This window comes from Phlebotomus papatasi, chromosome 1 (genome assembly GCF_024763615.1).
Source record: "Phlebotomus papatasi isolate M1 chromosome 1, Ppap_2.1, whole genome shotgun sequence".
NCBI classification, from domain to species: Eukaryota; Metazoa; Arthropoda; class Insecta; order Diptera; family Psychodidae; genus Phlebotomus; species Phlebotomus papatasi.
In genome coordinates this window covers 83658366-83678186 of record NC_077222.1, presented here as the reverse complement: position 1 = coordinate 83678186, position 19821 = coordinate 83658366, and the positions used below count along the sequence as shown (strand labels likewise).

Here is a 19821-nt window from a genome sequence, read left to right as displayed (position 1 = left end):
TATGGAGACCCCAGATCACCACTCAGCGTTATCTGAATGTGATCTTCTGGGGATCATTGGAGAGCTAATTGAGCGCTCTAGAATTGTGCGGAAGATGGAAAAGGCGAAAAATGATTCCTTCTACTGATCTCCATCCCATTTGAGTGATCTTACTCAAGATTCCACTGATGGCAAAGAAGCCTCGTCATCATCATTTTAATTTAATCTCACTCTCTCTGTGCATTTTAGTGCGGCGGCAAAAGTCTCTCTTTGATGATGTTATGAACGACATTGCTGAGAGATCCATAGAAATTACTTGATGATTGCACAGCCTCAATTAAAGTTAGTGAATTGTACGTTGAGCTTTTGCGGTCAAAGGGTTAGGATGAACAGGAGTGAGGGGAAGAAGAAGGATGGTAAAGGTGAAGAAGTGCCGAAACCACAAAACTTTTTCATTTTGAAGACCTGATCAATGTTGACTTTTGGATTCTTGCCGATATTTTTTTTTGCAATCTTCACTGTGGCATTTGGTGATTTCTTCACAAAAAAAACACCGAAGCCATGTATGAAAATGGTACAGAGAGCGAGAGTTGCCCTTTTAACAAATCCCCATCCAGACACTTGTGTACCAGCTTTGAAAAGAAATTACGACAAAAAAAATCATTGAGAGTCAGAATTCAAGAAACACACAGTGATCAAAAGCTTTGAAGATGTAGCTGAAGATGCTGGTGTGGAAGGGCAAGATGATGGAGAAAAAGAGAGGAGACCTTGAAGATTATGTGAAAAAGAAGTAAGAAGAAAAAAATCAAATCGAAATTCCTTGGGTACGAAAGTGGCGACAAAGCAAGAAACTCGAAGGATGATCGTGTGGCGATTGAAGACTCCCCAAGATGAGTGAAGATCTCACAGGAAATCTCCACAAATTGTTCATATGGAAGTTCGTCAAATATTATGATTTCGCATGGGATTTCTCACTTGAAAGACCGGTAAGCTGGTTTGGGAGGAAAGTTTACTTGATGAAATCTAATTCAGAAAATCTTCCAAACTACCGTGGCTTAGTAGACACACTGAGGTTATACCGTTAAGCCCACAAAAGAGCGTCTATCATGGATCAATAGAATTTCCTCCAAGAAGAACTTCTCTCAGGCAATTTAAACCATTCTGCAGCTGTTTCTATATCTATCTTCAATTCTTTCTCTCTCTCCACATAGAATCTCCGTCATTTCTTGTCCATGCAATGGGAAATCAACATTTTCAGGATAAGATCGCGATCTTCGCAGCAGCTTCTTGACACTCTTCTCAACTATTGTGGATTTGCAAAAAAATCTCGATATAAAAAGTGCGTCAAGAATGAAATTCCTCTTAATATACACATATGTATATAGGATGATCCCTATTGAATACCACTAGCCGTAATTTTGTATTCTTTTGACCTTCTTCATGAGATGAAAGAAGTGAGTGTTGGAAAAAAAAAGACCATGAATTCTTTACCACACTTTGTGTGCTTCAGAATAATTCCTCTAATGACTTCCCATTTGAAAATTTACTATTCATTACAAATTGCTTTTTTATCCAAAAATTCCCACACACAGAGTTGCTTACTTTTTAACACCAATATATATTTTATTTATTTCCTGCTTTATCGCTTGTTTTCTGTCTATTTTCGTAAGTGCCCCACGAAATAATATAAAATCTATGCCTCTTGAAAATCTCAGATTAGGGTAGCGGAGGTGGACTTTTAAAGCCTAAAGTATTCTGCTTATTTATATTGTTTATTTTTGAATTATTCGTAGAATGCCTATAAATCTTTATAGGATTTTTAAAATATTTTAAGAAGCATTAGGATTTAACTTTAAAAAATTTTAAAATGCTTTGGGAAAAAATTGTATGTTAGAGATAATATCTACATTTGTGGTAAATGACTACGCAGCGGTGCGTGTTTTGCAACAAATACCACAGATTATTAGGCAAATATCCCATCTATGAAAAGTAAAAAAAATCCTGGCAACTTTACCATAATTTTCATTGTAAGTACATAAACATGTAATCGGGTGTACTGATACACATTTGTGTAATTTGTACACATTTTGTCTGGAAATCGTGTAATTTTACACGAAACATGTAACAAAATATACACAACTGTGTAATCAATCACAGTTTATTATTACATCAAATTTAAATTACACATTTTCAGATTACGCGTTTTACTGAGATAGATATTTGAGTAACTTTAGAAGAGTAATCGTGTTAAAAAGCAAACCAACGAATATCCTTGTAATCTTTACGGTTAAAAATTGAGCCCTCCAAAGTGAAAGTCCAAAGCCTGAAGATAATGTTTTTTTTTTTATTGGGGGTCACCGAAGATCAGAAATTGATATCTTTTATCGTTTAGGCTTCAGAGCGGTGACAAGATAGAAAAAAGCGGATTGTACAACGGCTCTTTCTTTGAGTTTCAGCATTAATTAGTATGTGAGAAGCTTGAAAGCCTTTCCTTACTAAATTTTTATTATTTATGTTATACTAATTCTCTTACTTGATTGTTTACGCTTTAGACATTATCTAAAATCCACTACAAATTGCAATACAAATTAATACGTTTTAATAAAAAAAAAACTCATGTGGAGCAGGTTTTGAATTAGGCTATTCTAACCCAGTTGTTTTTTTTACTTTTTTCTTGAATACTGATTGAATTTGAATTTTTCATTAGCTTTTCTAAAGAAAAAAATTTAAAAAAATTACCGGGTTGTATACAATCCTTGTATTTTATTACTTGAATTGAAAGAGAGATTTAGACCACAAATATTAATTTTCGATAGGTAATATAATCTATCCAAATAGATTCTCTAAGGGACACTGGGGCAAAAAGTCACAAATCGAAAAAATTCAAAATTCAATATCTTCCAAGGTAAAAAAGATAGCGGCTCAAATTTTTTTCTATAGATAGCCTCCATAGACTTTCTTCAGTGTCGTAAGTTTCTTAGAATTCGAACAAGAAATTTAGAAAATAAAAAATATCGAAATTTTTAGCCCTATTTTTGAAATATTTTCCTCGGAGAAGATAACAATAATTACCTACTTATTTTCCAAAATTGATACACTGATGAATATTTTCTAAATAATTTGGATTTCTTGAATACGAATCCGCTATATATTTTAGAATTTCACAGAAGTTCTTTTCTCCAGAGAAAAAGAGAATAGAGCAAAAAGTTACAAGAAGCGAAGCAATTTCTGATGTCCCACGGAAAAAGAATCGTCATTATCATGTCTCGCTGCTTGTTGTTTGCATTGGTCAAACGATTTGCAGCCTTTTGTGTGTTTTTTGTAAAATAGCTTGAAAAGCGCTTTTCTCGTTTTCTCACTTTTCTCGCAGAGAAAAAGGTGTTTTACAAAGGTGTAGACGGTGTAGATGAATAAATTTTCTATGAAAATAGGTCCTCTAGGTATTTTTTCAAATTTACGGAAGCCCGTAATGAAGCGAATCAAAATATGATAATACCTAATGTCTGATAATATTTGCCCCAGGATTTTTGAGAATAGTCAGAAAATTACCTTTTAGAAATTGGCTCGATAAACGTATTTCCTTACAAAATAGAGGAAAATTACTTTCACAAAGTTGTAGAGCGGTAAATTTCCTATAAAACTGCGCTAATTAAAAAGTTTTGAAGCACTCGAGTAGGTTAAAAAAAATATATCCGTTTTGTGACTTTTTGCCCCAGTCTCCCCTATTGCATAATTTTCCCCCTGTAAATTGATCTTTTGTATATAGATGTTTTTTAATTCCATTCCTACTATCGCCTATAATACAGTGACATTTTGATATTTCGTTCATATGCGTTAATGATAACTATTAATTCCTTAACTAACTGATTTTCAAGGTAAATAGTTAAACTCCTTTAAGGGGGAAGCCTGAATTACAAGGTTAAAAGTGGTTTATATTTTTATTGTTTAAATTGATAGACCAACTATCTGAAAATATACCGCAGAAATTTCAAAAGCCGATTCTAAGTATTTCCAGAGCAGATATCCAAAATTATTGTCAAAATTTAATTTTTTAGGGTTTATTCCTGAAAATTATCCTGTGTTTTAGGTAGGGCAAGTGGGGCGATTTCAAGCAATGCACAACTTTTGAACATATAGGATTTTAGAATATTGAAAGGAACTATCTAGACTTAGTAAGCTTGAATATACACCATAAATATTTAGTCAATCAGTCTTAAAAAAACTTGCCTTAAATTACCCCACTTTCTCTTACATCTTTTGATACTTAAATCTTTATATACAAAGAGATTTTTTAGCTTCTTGATTCAAGTACAAGTAATTTGAAGGATAGAGATAAGTAATATAGGGGAAACTGGGGCACCACCAAACAGGGGTACCACCAAACACTGCGATTTTTTAAATAGGTATAAGATTTCAGAGAATGAGACTTACATGAAATCATAGATACTATAGGGGTCCTTGTCCAGAGAAAGAATGATCCACATAGTTCAAGTAGTTTAGAAATAAGAATCTTTTTTCGCAAAATTGTGAGATTTTCATAATTTTAGTCATTTATATATCTACCTGGAAAATAAAACTGAAATAAGTTACATCAAATTTCACTACACCAGTACTTTCCTACATGTTTTGGGATAATATTTATGTATCTACTAAAGAAATAAATGTTCACATTTTTTTAAAAGAATATAAAATCCATCACAAAACAGAGTTTGGGGCACCAACAAACAGGCAAATTTCTCACAATTTCAGATGTCGCGAGCGTAGCTTGAATGGCAAAATTTTTCCTCTTATCTTTCTTACTCTTCATCTCCCTCTTTGTTCAATTTCTGACATTTATATCCATTCATGGGATTTTCATTCAAGACTCAGGAAAAATATAGTTTCAAGAACCCAATTTTGCATTAAATGATTCTTAATGATTCTTAAATGATTTTAATCAAGGATTGACGAATGATTTCTCGATTTTATTGCAAATAATCAGAAGAGCGTGCAAAATTTGAACTTTAGGTATAGTGTTTGCCACGATTTTAGTGGCGCTGCTTTACAGTCAGAAGTCGAATGTTGACAAAATGATGAAAAATCCATTGAAAAATATGTTCGGTGTGCAGTGCTTTAGTTTTTTGCTATTTTGGTCACTCATTCTAAATTTTGCAGTGCTTTTTTGAGAATTATTTACATTTTCAATACCTTCTTTACAATTAAGAGTTGTGGTGAATGCCCAAAATAACTTCAATGGGTGAGAAAAACAGGTGTTTTTTGGTGCCCCAGAAAGTGTTTATTGGTACCCCGGGTGGTTGGAAAAAAGCGAAAAATGCATGGTGATACAATTTTCCTTTTTACGGATAATTGAAGTGCTTCACATCATCCTTGTATACATTAATATGCAGCCTATACCTAAGACTATAACATGGGGTAAGCAACATTTTTCTAAAATTCACAGTTTTCTTAGGAAATTCAGTCAAAATCGCATATTTCAAAAGTGTTTGGTGGTACCCCAGTTTCCCCTAATTCTAGTAACAAATAGATGGAGAATAGTGTAATTTTCACAACATTTACTATTTCACTATACCAATGAAAAAACACCTTAAAATGGAAGTCAGTAGATAGTTTCTGAGCGGCAGCATGGAGTGTTTGGCTTTTTGAGTGGCGGTCTGAGATTTATTTATCTTAACCTGAATTAATTTACAATGAATAACGCATTAAAATCCAAGATGGTCTTTTAATGAATTACCAGAATATTTGATTAAGAAGAGAGGAGCTTTTATACTCAAAAATGTGGTGAGGTTTCTTCTCTTCAAATTGATATCCAAATCAAATGCATTTACAGCCACAGGGTTCTTGATTTAGGAAATTTATCGTTTTCTTTTCTTTGAAATAATATGAAAAAGGAAATTGTTGAAATACTTTTTTCGAGGAAATTTATTAAATTTATTATGAAGAATTCAACTTTCATTTTGATGAATTTTCAGTGGGCTATTTTTTCTGTTTCTTATTTATAATCTTTTGTAGACTAATGTATGAAAGAGTTCAATTGAAATAACAAAACACCATATGAGGAAATAAAAGTAAAAGTTTGTTGGAATATTCAAGTAGAGTTTGCAAAATTTTTCATCAATTTGTTGTGCAATTCCACAATTAAAATTAAATTGGAGTAAATAACGCACGTCTTAATAAATGTATCATTACTGCACTGTGGAAAGGTTCAATTTATTCTTTTTGTAATGCTTAAAATTTAGTCGTCTCAATCAGCAAGTCTCGTATAATCTAGCTGTATTATTACATAAGACTTTCTGATGGAAGGCGACGATTTATATAATTTTATATGGGTGCATTAACTTGAATGAGAAAATCAGAAAATCTTTCTGATAAAAAAACTCGAATCTATAATTTTCATCTTCCCAAATTGCGGCTCAGTTGATTGGTTCTGCAGCCGAATCAGCTCTCACCTCTGACCCTCCGTGTATGATTCATCAGGTGGTCCTCCTTGTTGGTTCACTTATTGTCGAGATAATTGAGCAATTATCAGTGTGATTTTGCCGCTACGAAAAAAAAGGCACAGATTGAGCAAAAGACGAAAGAAGTCAATGATATTGCGTAACAGATAAACTTTTTTGGTGTTTCTTCTCCATGTTTTTTGCCACCATTGACTCTATTTGGTAATTATTGAATCATTTGCCAAGAACCTCTCTCATATATCAGAAAATCATTCAATTGACTGCCTTTTCCGGTCAATGAGAGCTCTTTTTTGGCGCGTCCAATACACACATTCTCAGTGTTTTGCCAGTAAATTTACCCAGAGAGTGAGTGGGAAATGTGAGAAAACCGATTAAAAGTTTATGGGTCTTTTGGTTCATTTCTGGCCGTTCTGGTGGTCCCCCTCCCTCTGTTTTTGCCTCTTGGATGCACCTTTTTCTTGTTGTAATTTTTTACTGATGGCACTTTCCGAACGAGGCAAACAATTTGTAAATCAGTTGCGCTTTAGCGAAAACTTTTAATGAGCCCACATGAGCAGTAGTAAGTTAACAAGGCATGTGCCCATTTATGACGATGCAGCAATTGTTGACATGGATTTGGAAGTAATTTTTTATCCCTATAAATTAAATGTTATTGCAAAATCCTCTATGGCTAAGTTCCCACTGGCATAATTATCTTGTCTGTTTATGCTTATTGTAAATTTCTGAACACTTTACAGGTTGACGTACAAGAGACAAGGCATATATTACGAAAATTGATGAACTGTGAAAGACATTCAAATGTTTACCAAATTATTTGTGTCATTAAAAAACATTTTGGGGAAGGTTACATATTAACAACTTTAATTATACTGGGCTTAGATTCGTGGAATATGATTAATGATTTTGGGATTTTCTTCCATCTTCATCAATCGTAGTATAAAGTTTACACAAGAACCAGAGACTCATATTACATACAACTACTATAAGCATATTAACATGGGTAAAAAGAATGTGCAGAGAAAATTCGCTGAAAGCTCGAACTTGAGTCTGTTTTTGGCAGTATACTGATACATTATTTAAAATGTACATAAATCATATACTAAATATCCTAAAAATCCTATAGAATCGACACAGATCGACAGTTCCATTCCATAGTGGAAAGTGTCCTAAGTGTAGCCCTAAGTGGTTTTAAACCATTATTACTCTGAGAAAAAGAAAAAAAGAAAATAAGATTTATTACAAGCGTTTTGACTAATCCATCAGACTCGTCAAAAATTTTCAAACTTTTCAAATAAATTAAATCGACCAAATCTGTTGATAGTAAATATATCTTTTGGAATTTACAATCCAGATATCTAGTACTTTAGGGAAGTTTTGGTTAGTTTCAGAAAAGGACAACATCATTTTTCGAAAAATTTTCCTCCACCTTTGCGCAGATTGGTCTAAAACATTCACGATATTTAAGCTAGGGGTATGACATTCTCTAAATCTGTTTCCCAATTTGTAATTAATATAAATAATTTGTATAGCTTATTATTTAAGTTCTGAATTAACTGCATTGAAATTAAGCTTTTTAGAATTATTTTGTTTTTTAGCAGTTTTAGAATTATTGTAATTATCTGTTGGTGCAGCATAATTGAAATAATTGTTGAATCATTCCTAATATCGGGTTTTCAAGGTCAAAGGTGTAAAAGATCCTAGAGATGCCAACCAAATGGCATAATGTTTAAGTTTAAGCTCGTTGGAAAGGTCTTATAATTTCTGACAAGACTAAACCGGTAATGAACCACTTATAACCGATTCACAACCGATAAGTATTTTTTATTAAAAAATCAATTGTTCTAAGCTATATTGGGCGATCTTTTGAGTGATTCAGTCGGTTCAATAAATCGTTTTTGAGTAGGGAAATGATGAATGATGCAAAAATACTTTTGAGGTATAGCGTCTAATTCCCTATAGACACACTTGCGACTTAAGCCGAGAGACGACTTAGTGGAAAATGATGGAAATGAAATGTAACCAGTATTTCGAATATAATTACGCTAAGCCGTCTCTCGGCTAATACTCATGTCTGTCAAGGCCCTAAGTCACGAGTGCGAGCATTACGCAAATCTGGGACGCTTTTCCATCAATTTTTCCCCTATTTTAAAAAGGAACTGAGCCTTATTATGCAAGTTAGCTTGAGAATTTTTTGTAGATATAATGTAAATTGTATCATTGTAAGTCCATAGGTTTTTGAAATGATTTGAAAATCCGCACATCTCTGCTTATTTAAAGATTTTGAGAACTTCTTGATTTTAAGATAGTAATTAGTGAATGTAATATTTTTTTTGAATATTTAGATAAATTTTAGTCCTTTTAGTAATCCAAAAAAGCTTTTACTGGCATATAAAAATTATCAAAATCGATATTTATCGTGATATTTATCGAACTAGGACTTTCAACCAATCTCTTAATGCACTTCTATAACCCTTTTAGGACGATTGAAACACCGGTGTTCCATAAAGAAAATAATTTTTCTTCACTAACTAAAGTAATTTTTTCTTATGTTTATACGCTTATATATTTATAAACGTATTAGCAAAGTAAAAGGTTGAAGGAATCTAGAATATTTTTTGCAAGTCTCCAGCTATTTGTTGAAGTAAATTTTTAATCTAAAAAATGACGACTTTTAAATTCTCATATATTGAAAATTGATTTTAATTATTTTTTAAACTTCCAGTTTTTTTTTAAGCAAAACCGTTTTGGAAAAAATAAACTACGATACTCAAACATAATATTTTTCGTTAGAGTGAAAATTATTAGTCATTGGCATCGTCAGAAAAATTACTTAAATTTTTGGGCTATTTTTGTCCCTATCGTTCATAGAGACAAAAAAATACACCAAATTAGACTCTGTTCGCTTTTCGATGGTTAGATGTAAGACGTTTTACAAGTTTTGTTTAACGGTTTTATTTTTATTGTTGATTTTCGGTCTACGAAAAATGTCTCGTCGTTAAAGAGATAAAGCTTATAATGAGATTTTTGAGTTGAAATTCCTATAGAAGCTCTTAAGTCCATTAAAAGTGCGACACCCTGCTTGTAGTAGTCTCAGTGACGAAACCAAGAGCGCTATAAGCAGATTATAAGAATTTTTGTTCTATAATTTCTTACTTAGAGAATTGTACAAGTCAACATTGAGAAAAAAATGCGTACAGAAGTAAAATTCTGCAATAAAATTTTAGTCTAATAATGTTTTTGTGTATAAAACTTTTAAAAATAATTTAATATAATTATTCAAACTTATTCCTTTTCCAAGAACTTCGAGCTTCAAATTTTCTTTTTGGAAACTACCTGAAATACTGGACAAATTTTTCCTGAAGTTGCCCTGTTCTGGAGTACTTTTGGGCATTCTGTCATGCATACAAAATCGTATTTCTCATGATAGAACTGAATCCTCTCATCATGCAATTTCAGCTTCAGTTAAAGTTAACTAAATTATATTATGGTAAAGTCCAGTTTCATTTAAAAATAGGAGAAAAAAAAACCGAATTTTAAAGGTGCCCCAATTCAAAGGTGCCCCACTTCCCCCTAAGTCAGTTTTAACCAGACTTTGATTTAGTATAAAATCTTTTTGTTAATCAATCCTGAAAGCAAATTTGCAATTCAGAACTTGAACTGCACCACCTTGTATTAATTCACCACTAATTTTGAATAATTTAAAGAAAATAATTAACTTCGGGCGTTATGATGCTAATGGAAGGGCGATTATTGAAAGTGTAAATCGATAACTTTTATCGACAGTTTTTTATTAACTCGGTAAGAGCAGACATACTTTTAATATACATATATATTACAGCTGAAGTACATTCTTAACTCAAAATCAATAAATTGTTGTAGTATTGTTTTTTCTTTGCGTTTCGAGCAATAATAGTCTTCTGAGAATTTCTAAATCAAAAGAATCACGTATATTGGCAAAAAACAAATATGTAAAACTTTATGCTCAGTTATGATTTGCATGTGTGAATGTGTCATTTACAGAAGAGTTATAATTGATTTTGTTGCCTCCCATGTTATGAGAAAATAAACTTTTAACACTTTTCTGTTCTGTTTCAGGGATCGCGTCATGGTATGAAGGAGCCGAATCACTTTGACGAAATTGTGAGTGTTTTTGCTATGCTTTTTTTTATATGTATATGAACACATGCCCCCCATTTAATTCAATACCATTATTTTCCATTCCCAATGAGCACTGATCCTCTAGACTCATGGAAGAACATAAATTAGAATTAAAAAAAAGACGGCTATAAAGACGTCAAAGTACCATAAAATAGGTTCTCTTTAATTACTTGATGTGATTGATGACTCAATTTCCGTTGATATCTGATCATCATATTATCTTGAAGATTTTGTAAAGTATCCGATGAAATAGGCATTCAGAAAAATACATTATGAAAAAAATCTTCGATATTTTGTGATTATGTCAATTATTTTATGCAATATCTTGTGCAACTTCCAGAGAAAAAGTCAATGGAATTATCTTGAGCCACGAATTTCTTCACAAAGCACACGATTTTCGTTCAAGTTTCAATCAAATGGGACGAATGAGGGAGATTATAGAGTTTCGTTATATGTAAAATTGATCCATTGTTGATGATTGTGATCAAATTTTTTTTCATAATTGTTTGTTCGTCGACACAGCGTTTAAATAAATATTCATTTGCTATTGTCTTACAAACCCACCTATCCTTGTTGCCACAGTCAAATCACAGAAAAAGACAGAAGCTTCTCAATAGCACATTAAAAAGACAATGTTCATGGGATTATGCCAGATGATATTGTGAGACATTTCATTACTCTCCAAAGACTTTAAAGTACAACATTATAAATTTTCAGCTCTTTTGCATAATTAAAATACAAAAGAGGATTTTTTTTCGTGCAATTACTACCCTAATTGTACGAGAGTTGTTTTTAGAGTATTTTTTGTGAGGTTAAAGCCAAGTTAAGAATCATAAATTCATTTAGTTTTTTTTTCGTTTTTTTTTTTAAACGGAAACTAACTCTTTGACTTTAGTACATCGGTCCGGTGTGCAGTTTTTAAAATGAATTTAAAAGCATATAAAATGATTATAGAAATAAGAGACAATTATAGGATATACAATCTTACCTAAGTCTTAGAAAAATTGTCTCGCACATGCGGTTCGAAGGACCATATAAGACACTGTAGAATTTTTTTCTTGGTAAATTTGTAGTGAAAATGTTGTATCCTTAAATGAGCAAACCCTGTTACAAAAGCCTTGAGTAATTATTAACTCAAGGAATCTGCCTGTTGTCCGATGATTCAGTGAGTTTTGAGCATTTTCACTGTGTGACATAATTAACCCCAAGGAATGAATTTAGAGTTACTGGTGGAACAAATGACGTGCAAAAAGGTGCGTGTTGAGCACATTTGTCGTTTGTGTTTTTCTCCATGGAGCTTTTTCACTTTTCCTAAAAGCCCTACCTAATACTATGTATAGCTCCGGGAGTAGAAATGTAAAGTCGTAATATTATGTTAATATTGTAGCATCAAAATTCCCCGGTGAGTCTCATCTTCTATATATATATACCTTTTACCAGCATACCATTGGACAGTTCTTCTGTATTATTCATTGTAATGATTGCAATTTCTACGATTATGACCGCCACAAATTTTAATGCTATGGGCTCTAGAGCATTTTAATGCTAACACTTCCAGAACATTGAAAATATCATCTATCTCGAAGGTATATTTTCAGGTATATATTTTTTTCTCTTAATACATCTCCGTCATCAGGACTTTATACTGAGGGATTTTTTAGACATTGCCCTCCGTTAAGATATTTTTCATCTATTTTTCTTGATATTTATATATCCTGCCTAAAGCTTTGTTGAAATGTTTTATACTTGTGGCAAGAGGTCCCTTAAATATATGATTATGTGGTAAATTTCAGAGAGAGAGAGGTTAAAGCACAGGTAAATAATGTGGTTAAGAAATTATGATACCGAATGACCATTTCATTTTCCCACTCCTACACCCTCAATGTGGGAGTAGGTTGTACAGATTACAGGAGTAATATGAGAACTGACCACAGAGCCATAAAGCAAATCCAATTAATCCCTCTTCCCCCAGGAATGATTTCGCATTAAATTCCCCGTTGTCAACTATTGTCATTCATTTTCATAAATTTTATACGGCTGCATATATACAAATATATATATAGGAGGTACTAAACTTTTGTCTTTTCGATACTCTCCAATTTGAGCCATCGATAATAATACCGGTGAAAAGCTCATGATAACCCCCTACATGAGGGATTTCATCCCAAAACAGTTGAATGCAGCTTTGCACTGCACAACACCATATGGATCGGCTTGAGTGGTTTCCGGTGAGCTTTATGAGTTTTGCAGGAATGCCTGGAGAGCGAGAGAAGAGAGTTCAATGTGGTAAAGTGCACTCCTTCAAGTACCTTCGAAATACCTCAGAAGGAGCTCTATAAACATGAATTATTCATTAATGTCTTTTTATCTCTGGCAATCGATGGTGTCTGGAATGTCTAGGAAATGCTTATGCAACCTTAAAAATATCGCTTATATCCGAAAACTCCCATCTACAATGTTAATGGAGCATGGGTATAAACACAAAAAGCTCCATGGAATATGGGATGGTCTTTTAGTGTTAGCTTGAGTGATCAGATCACTTTTAAATCAATTGAACCTACTTGAGTTTCTCAATGATGTATAAAGTAAACTTCATCATAATATCATGAAATTTTGGAAATATCCAGCAAGAGAAATACAATAACTATCCATGATCAAAGATATCTACTGTGTGAATAATTCCATCACCGGTAATATCACCGAAAATGCCACGATGTGATAGGAATGCTCCATAGAAAAGGGGTTAATTGAATGGAAAGTTTAATGCCTTTGTGTAAATAGCATGAAGCATAAGGTTCATTAATTTGTTCTCTCACGTCAAGAGGTGAGAAAGTATCACAAATGACTTCAAAGGTACTTGAAGAATCTTCAGTGATTACCCTTGGGGAGATGATATTGCCGTCTAATTGCAAGTTTCCGGGTGATTTTGTACGAGAAATTTGGCGCGAAATCAGGTAACACCGTGACGAATAAGCTCTGTGTATATTTAACTATTGAACTGTTGGGTAAGATTGGTACCGCGAAGTGGGTGAAAATTGCACAATTCCCTCCCCAAGTTTAATTAACTCAATTTTCCACATGAGCTTTCATGTTACTTCACCCTATACATACCAATGGGAGCGGGGGATATTGTGGTTATTTTATTTGTTCACGAGAGATTCAACTCAATTGACTTGTGCGTTTCTAATTTCATTGTGATTGATGACTCAAGATTCCTCCAGTGTATGGCGGTATTTTCCAACCCAAGAAGCTGATCCACTTTGAACTCCCAAGAGATAGTAGCGGAAATCATATCTCATAGGTGATTGCAAAATCCCTCTTTTCTCCCAACCGCACGGTCTTTTTTTTCTCCATCCCATCCCATTCACTTCTTTTAAATCACAGCTAGTGTATTTTGCAACTTCCATATGCTTTGTCATCCGATACGCTGCAATGAAGCGTTGCACGCGGCTAATCGCAATGGAATCTTTTCTCTACATTTTCCCCTTTTCCTCTCCCTCACTGGATCTTGTGGAGAATTTCACATTATATCCATGAACATTAGAGCGACCGTTATATTGTGAATTGTTTCAATTTTCCATGCATTTTGCACACGGTGTTTGACATCCTGTTCAACATTCGTCAAAAGGGGTTCGTACATTCTGATGGAAATTTTTCAAATACCATTTGAACTGGTGCAATGCTCAAGAATATACATCGATAAGCTTGAATTCATAAATAATACAATAATTTAAAATGACACATCTACTCATGAGGGTGCACTGCCCTCTGGCGGGGGGTTAGATATAGTATTACGCTCAATCTTTCGCTGAAGTACCATCTTGTATCCTGAAGTATTCAGATTAAACTATTAAATCCAGTGTAAGGAATTGAATCAGATGCACAAAGTGCAATTTATAGGATATTCCTCATATTCCTGCTATATGTAGTTGTACCCAAAAACAATTCTCATCCTTTTGTACTATCTTGAGAATTACCCTGTCCTTGGGCCAGGAGCACCATCAAACAGTAGGGGCACTTCTTCAATGTTTCCTATTATAAATCGTGTTGTACCACTTATGGATGGTGAGATTGTTTCCGGGCATTTGACCGGCATGATGATAAAGTATTGTAAGGAGATAAACGAAGGTGGAAAACCCAAGAACCGATTTGTCTATGTTATTTTCATACTTGAGAAAGGGAGAAATCAGTCTCCAAAAATCCATGTTTTTCTTCCGTCAGTTCTTGTCTGACCAATTTATTACTTTTTCTTTTACACATGGAAATGCATAACAAATCCAATTTTAAATCGACCTTAGAAATGAGGAAATGGGGTTTGCAAAAATTATAAAGCGATTAATTTTCTTTAAGAATGTGCAGAATGAAAATCCGCCAGGTATTCTGATAATTCGTAAATGAAGTGCCAGGTTCATTTACTACAAGATAATACTATAATGGTGTCACATCTCAACTAACTCTAGCAAACCCTTGGCAGGGGCCCATATCAAGCCTAATAAAAAGTGAAGATATTTTTTCACTTTTCCTTGTAAAAATTTTGCAGATATTGCATCGCGACTTAAACAAATTTCCTCGTAGTTCTTGTATTATTTCGGCGAGCATTATGAAATATGTATTTTTAGATAGCTCTTGATGCACAATTTTGAAATATATATCAGACTGATAAGTTAATTCTCTTTAGGAAAAAACTTGCCAATAGTCTTCAGTGCCTCTATGCAAAAATGTATGGAAAAATGAAATGTCGAGAGGCTCCTGCCCTTGGTAAGCTAAGCGTGGAAGCTAGGATAGAGTAAGTACAGTGTCGACCAAAAGTTTCTTGACAAATCTATGTCCGAGAAACCAGTTGGAAAGAATAAAAAAATAACTTTTTTTTTTAAATTTTTGTTTTAACAAATGAGTTGTCTGTAATCTCATCTCATCTTGTGTATTTTAATATTTTTTAATTAATTTTGTTTCATATAACAATATTTGTTTTCCCGAAGTTGCTCATTATTCATCGGCCAAAAGTTTCTTGACACACTTATAAAACTTCCTCAAAGTGGTCAAATACGCGCAACTAACTTCTTTTAATTCTCTTATATTTTGAAGTTATATCATTTGAGAGACAAATGGTGGATTTCCACATTTCTAAAGTTTTTAATTTAAAACAGCAAACTTCGAGAGAATCTTGCAAGTCAATCTACCATTCTTACCACTTTCTTTCAATTTGCCATTGATTTTGGTTACATAGGCTGTGTTCCTTCTGTAACCAACTAATACTGAATTTTTTGCCCAGATATCATGGGATTACAATCAGATATACCTAAAATGCGGTTATCAATCCTCTGAGTCGACAGCCTGGGTCTGCCATTAGTGTTTTTCAGATATACGGGTGCCTCTTTACCATAAATTTTGATGATTTTATATATATTCTGTCGTGATTGTCCATAAAATTTGGCAATTGACAACGCAGGTTCATTCCGGCAATGTCTCTGGACGATTTCCATACTTTGAACTTCTTATAACTTGCCATTTTTGACATAATTTAAAAATAATACAAAAACACAATATTTCTTATTATTTTATCGTCATTTTTATATAAATATATTGATTTCAAAATATAATCGGATTACATTAATTCAGTCGCACGTTTTTGATCATTTTGAATTACTTTTCAAATGAGGCAACAAACTTTTGACCCATGAAAAATTATCAACTTTTGGAAAAAAATGTATATATGAAATAAAATGAACTACTTTAAAAAAATACATAAATAAGATCTACTTATTACTGGCAACTCATTTGTAAAAAGGAAAATTTAAAAAGTATTATTTTCTATCATTTATCCCAACTGGTTTCCCGGACATACATTGGGCAACAAACTTTTGGCACTAACACTTCTAAAACCCGTGACAGTAGGGGAGAAACTTCAGGCTTCGCACACATTGTGGCTTCGAACATTGTATATTATCCCATATTCCGTTAATGAATCTGACCTATCTTTTGCATATTTTAGAAACCGGTATTAAGTTACGCATTTCCTGAAAAAATTAGGTCATATTTATTAAAAGAATATTGGAAACCGTGTGTAAAACCTGAAAGACTTCCCTTAACTGAAATCGTTCAGAAATACGATGAAACTTGATGAAATAACATAAATCCATCAGAATGCTAAGAAGAATCCTTGGTAATCCTGGAATTCACTGTGAAACTCGGCAGCTTTCATGAACTTTCGGAATTAGGAATATACTCGTAAACCGTCCTAAATATTTTTTTACGTCTTATCCGTACACATTTTTTTTATGTATGTTTTACACACTTATTACACAATTTCTGTAAAATTACATAAAAATGTAGATAAAATGTGTAGTGTAGACATTACATAAATTTGTACCAGTAAACATAACATAAACATTTGCGTAAATTTACAATGTAAATCGTAATGAAGAGCCAATTATTTTTTACTCTTTAAATGTGTAAATTATTTTTTCTTCACTGAATATTTCTGTGAAGCGTACTGTTCGAGTTTTGAACACGTTAAAAATAACAGATATTTTCTGATATATCCAAAATTCTGGTAAATATATCTAAAGGGGATTCGAATTCAGGACACTTTGTATTGTATGAGTCGTATAGTGTTTTCTAATATTTATCCCATTGTGCGTGCAAATGAAATCACTTGGGGGTGTATAATATTCATAAGGGCATAAAATGGAGGAGATTTTGATTAGTGGAGCTGGTAGTACAATAGTAAATGAAGTGGGTAACCCCTTTCGATACGTATGTTTTACTATGCGGTCACCACAAATGATTCTATGTTGCCAATCTGATGAACACTCAAATGATAATTCATGAGTGATGAGGATCTCACAGAGTGTGGATGTTGGAGGAAGAGAATGCTATGCTAGTGACATTTATACTAAATTGCAGTACAATAATGCTGTGCTAGATTAATTTTCCACATGATTTCGCCACGAATGCTGCACAAATGGCATCTAGAGATGAAAATTGCTGGGAACTATATGTAATCGGTAGAGATGTTTTTGTCAGAGGACTTGTAGTTTTTCTTTCTTCCGCATGAACTCGACAATTTTCCTAGTCTTTTATTCTATTTCCAATTCCATACCGCAAACTTTCAATTGCATGTACTAAAGATTTTATAGATACCACATCATCGGTTAAATTTGCTTTGTCGCTTGGGGAGTGTGTGTTCGTCCTTTTTTTTATTCGAGAGCCCTCAAAACCTCAAATTGAGTCAATTTTACTGTGAATGAGTGGAAAATTAAATAAATCCCCCTCTCTAAAATACTCTGCAGACTTTAAGGAAAAAAAAGTGAGTGAGTCAATGAGTGGGTAAATTATGAGGATGGCTTTGAGCTCCATTCCCACAAATGTCGCATTCAGTCCTATTCCCCGAGAGAGTAGTATTTGCGGCTGTAACACGTTCAAATGAGCCCCCATTGAGAGGATAAAATTTAAGAGAGCTTTCACTTTAATACCATGCACACATTCTGGAAAATGCCTCTCAATATTTGATGAGATTGGTACCCCAATGGAGTCTTTCTCTGCGATGAACATAGGAGAAATAAAAAAAAACACTCCACAAAGCAGATCATGAGGGGAAGTTTTTGCATTTGGTTCTAGCGGTTTTGGCTCCATTCTGGCCAAGTTGAAGAGCTTATTTAATCACACCCTTTCAATCACCATGATTCTCCAAATTAACTCCCAATGGTCCTTAGGGGTGAAATTCCAAGTGAAAAGTCAATAATTGCTGTGAAAAGAGGTTAACTTCTTGGGCATCTTAAGAGGGATGAACTTTCTCAAATATTTCAAGAAGATTTTTGTCCTGAATAATTGATCGATCTTGGATTTTTTTCTTTAAATCCTTTTCGTTTTATTTTATCATTCAGATAAAAGAAATCGATTTGAATTGTCTTTTTTTTTTAATTTTTTGGTTTTAATAAAGAAAATTAATTGAATAAGTGTAGAGCGTGTGGCCTATTCGACACATGTCAACCCAGTCAACGGCCATAACCCACCAATCCTAATCCTTCATTCCTTTGACACGCCCAATCCCTATCATCCTTATGGGTGCTGAAAGGTTGCTTTTGGGGCTTTTATTGTTAGGTAAATGTCCTCAGTCTTCAGTGAGTGAGCATCAGTCGCCGTGGATGGTTCATTGTCATGAGGTGAAAAATCGGTGGCACCTTCAGTTCTTCAATTTCCTTCTAAATTTGTATTTTTATTTAGGTGAGCCCCCCCCATATGGGCTTACATAAGGGAAAGTGCGTTACCTTCGGACAACTCAAGCTTCAAATAACTTAATTTCTTCAATATGTTCTTAATAAATTTGGCCCATTATTAAATTTTATTAACTAGTTCAATCATGCCTCAAATTTCCTGATATGAGCCAAGGGTCAAATGCATCAGGATATAAGGAAGATTCAGAACATTGAAAAAATAATTGAGTCGTTTGAAATTTGAGTTGTTCGAAAGTAGCGTGCTTTCCCCTATTCAATTGTCTCAATTAAAGTTTAATAATTCAGAGTATCTTTGAAGAAAGTGATATGAGAATTTTTGAAGTAAAATAAAACAGAATCTCACAATATCTTAAATTAAATTTATTTTGAGCAAAAAATGACAATCTTACAGCATTCCGAATTTGAAAGATCCCTAACAAAATATTTACAATGTACGTCCTTTAGTTGAAATGGATGGAAAAGAACAAGATGAATTGAGTGTAGGCGAAACAAACCCTGTGTACTTTTTTTCCTACCCTTGACTGTTTGATTCTTGTGATTTTCGATTTTGAAGATGGGAACTTCCCAGGAATGAAATGGTTGGATGGATGATTTTCCTCATGGAAAACAGACAAACATGCCGTTGAATTGTGGTGGAAGTGTTGGTAGCTTTTGTGGTGGCTAGAAATGAGTATAGAATGTGTGATTCTGTGGGGTTAAAAGGGAAAATATTGAGGGTACTTTTGGGGTAAAAGAATTGGAAAAGAGAAAGAGTGATAAATTGCCTCCAATATTCTCACTATACTTAAAATGTTATTGTAGATGGGTTGGCATATTGGGGGAATTCATTCGTCCTTAAACGCCATGCCATATGTATATATATAGATATATCTGTGGAAGTAAAAGCTCAGTTGTCGCCTGGTGAGCTTTTTGTTGGGCGGGGAAGTGAAATAAAATAAAATGAAATTGCTTATGTGGATTAAATAATGGATGATATCAAATTGGGCGTATTG

General features: G+C 33.4%; 1 protein-coding gene across 2 annotated transcripts in view; it reads left to right on the top strand.

The window, feature by feature from the left end:
* Positions 1–19821, top strand: part of LOC129810416 (apoptosis-stimulating of p53 protein 2) — a 188766-nt gene that overhangs the window by 30953 nt on the left and 137992 nt on the right. For both annotated transcript variants that reach the window (XM_055860880.1, XM_055860879.1), the window contains one exon: positions 10530–10574. In XM_055860880.1, the coding sequence (XP_055716855.1) occupies positions 10545–10574 (30 nt within the window). In that variant the 5' untranslated portion in view covers positions 10530–10544. The remainder of the gene's footprint in view (positions 1–10529; positions 10575–19821) is intronic.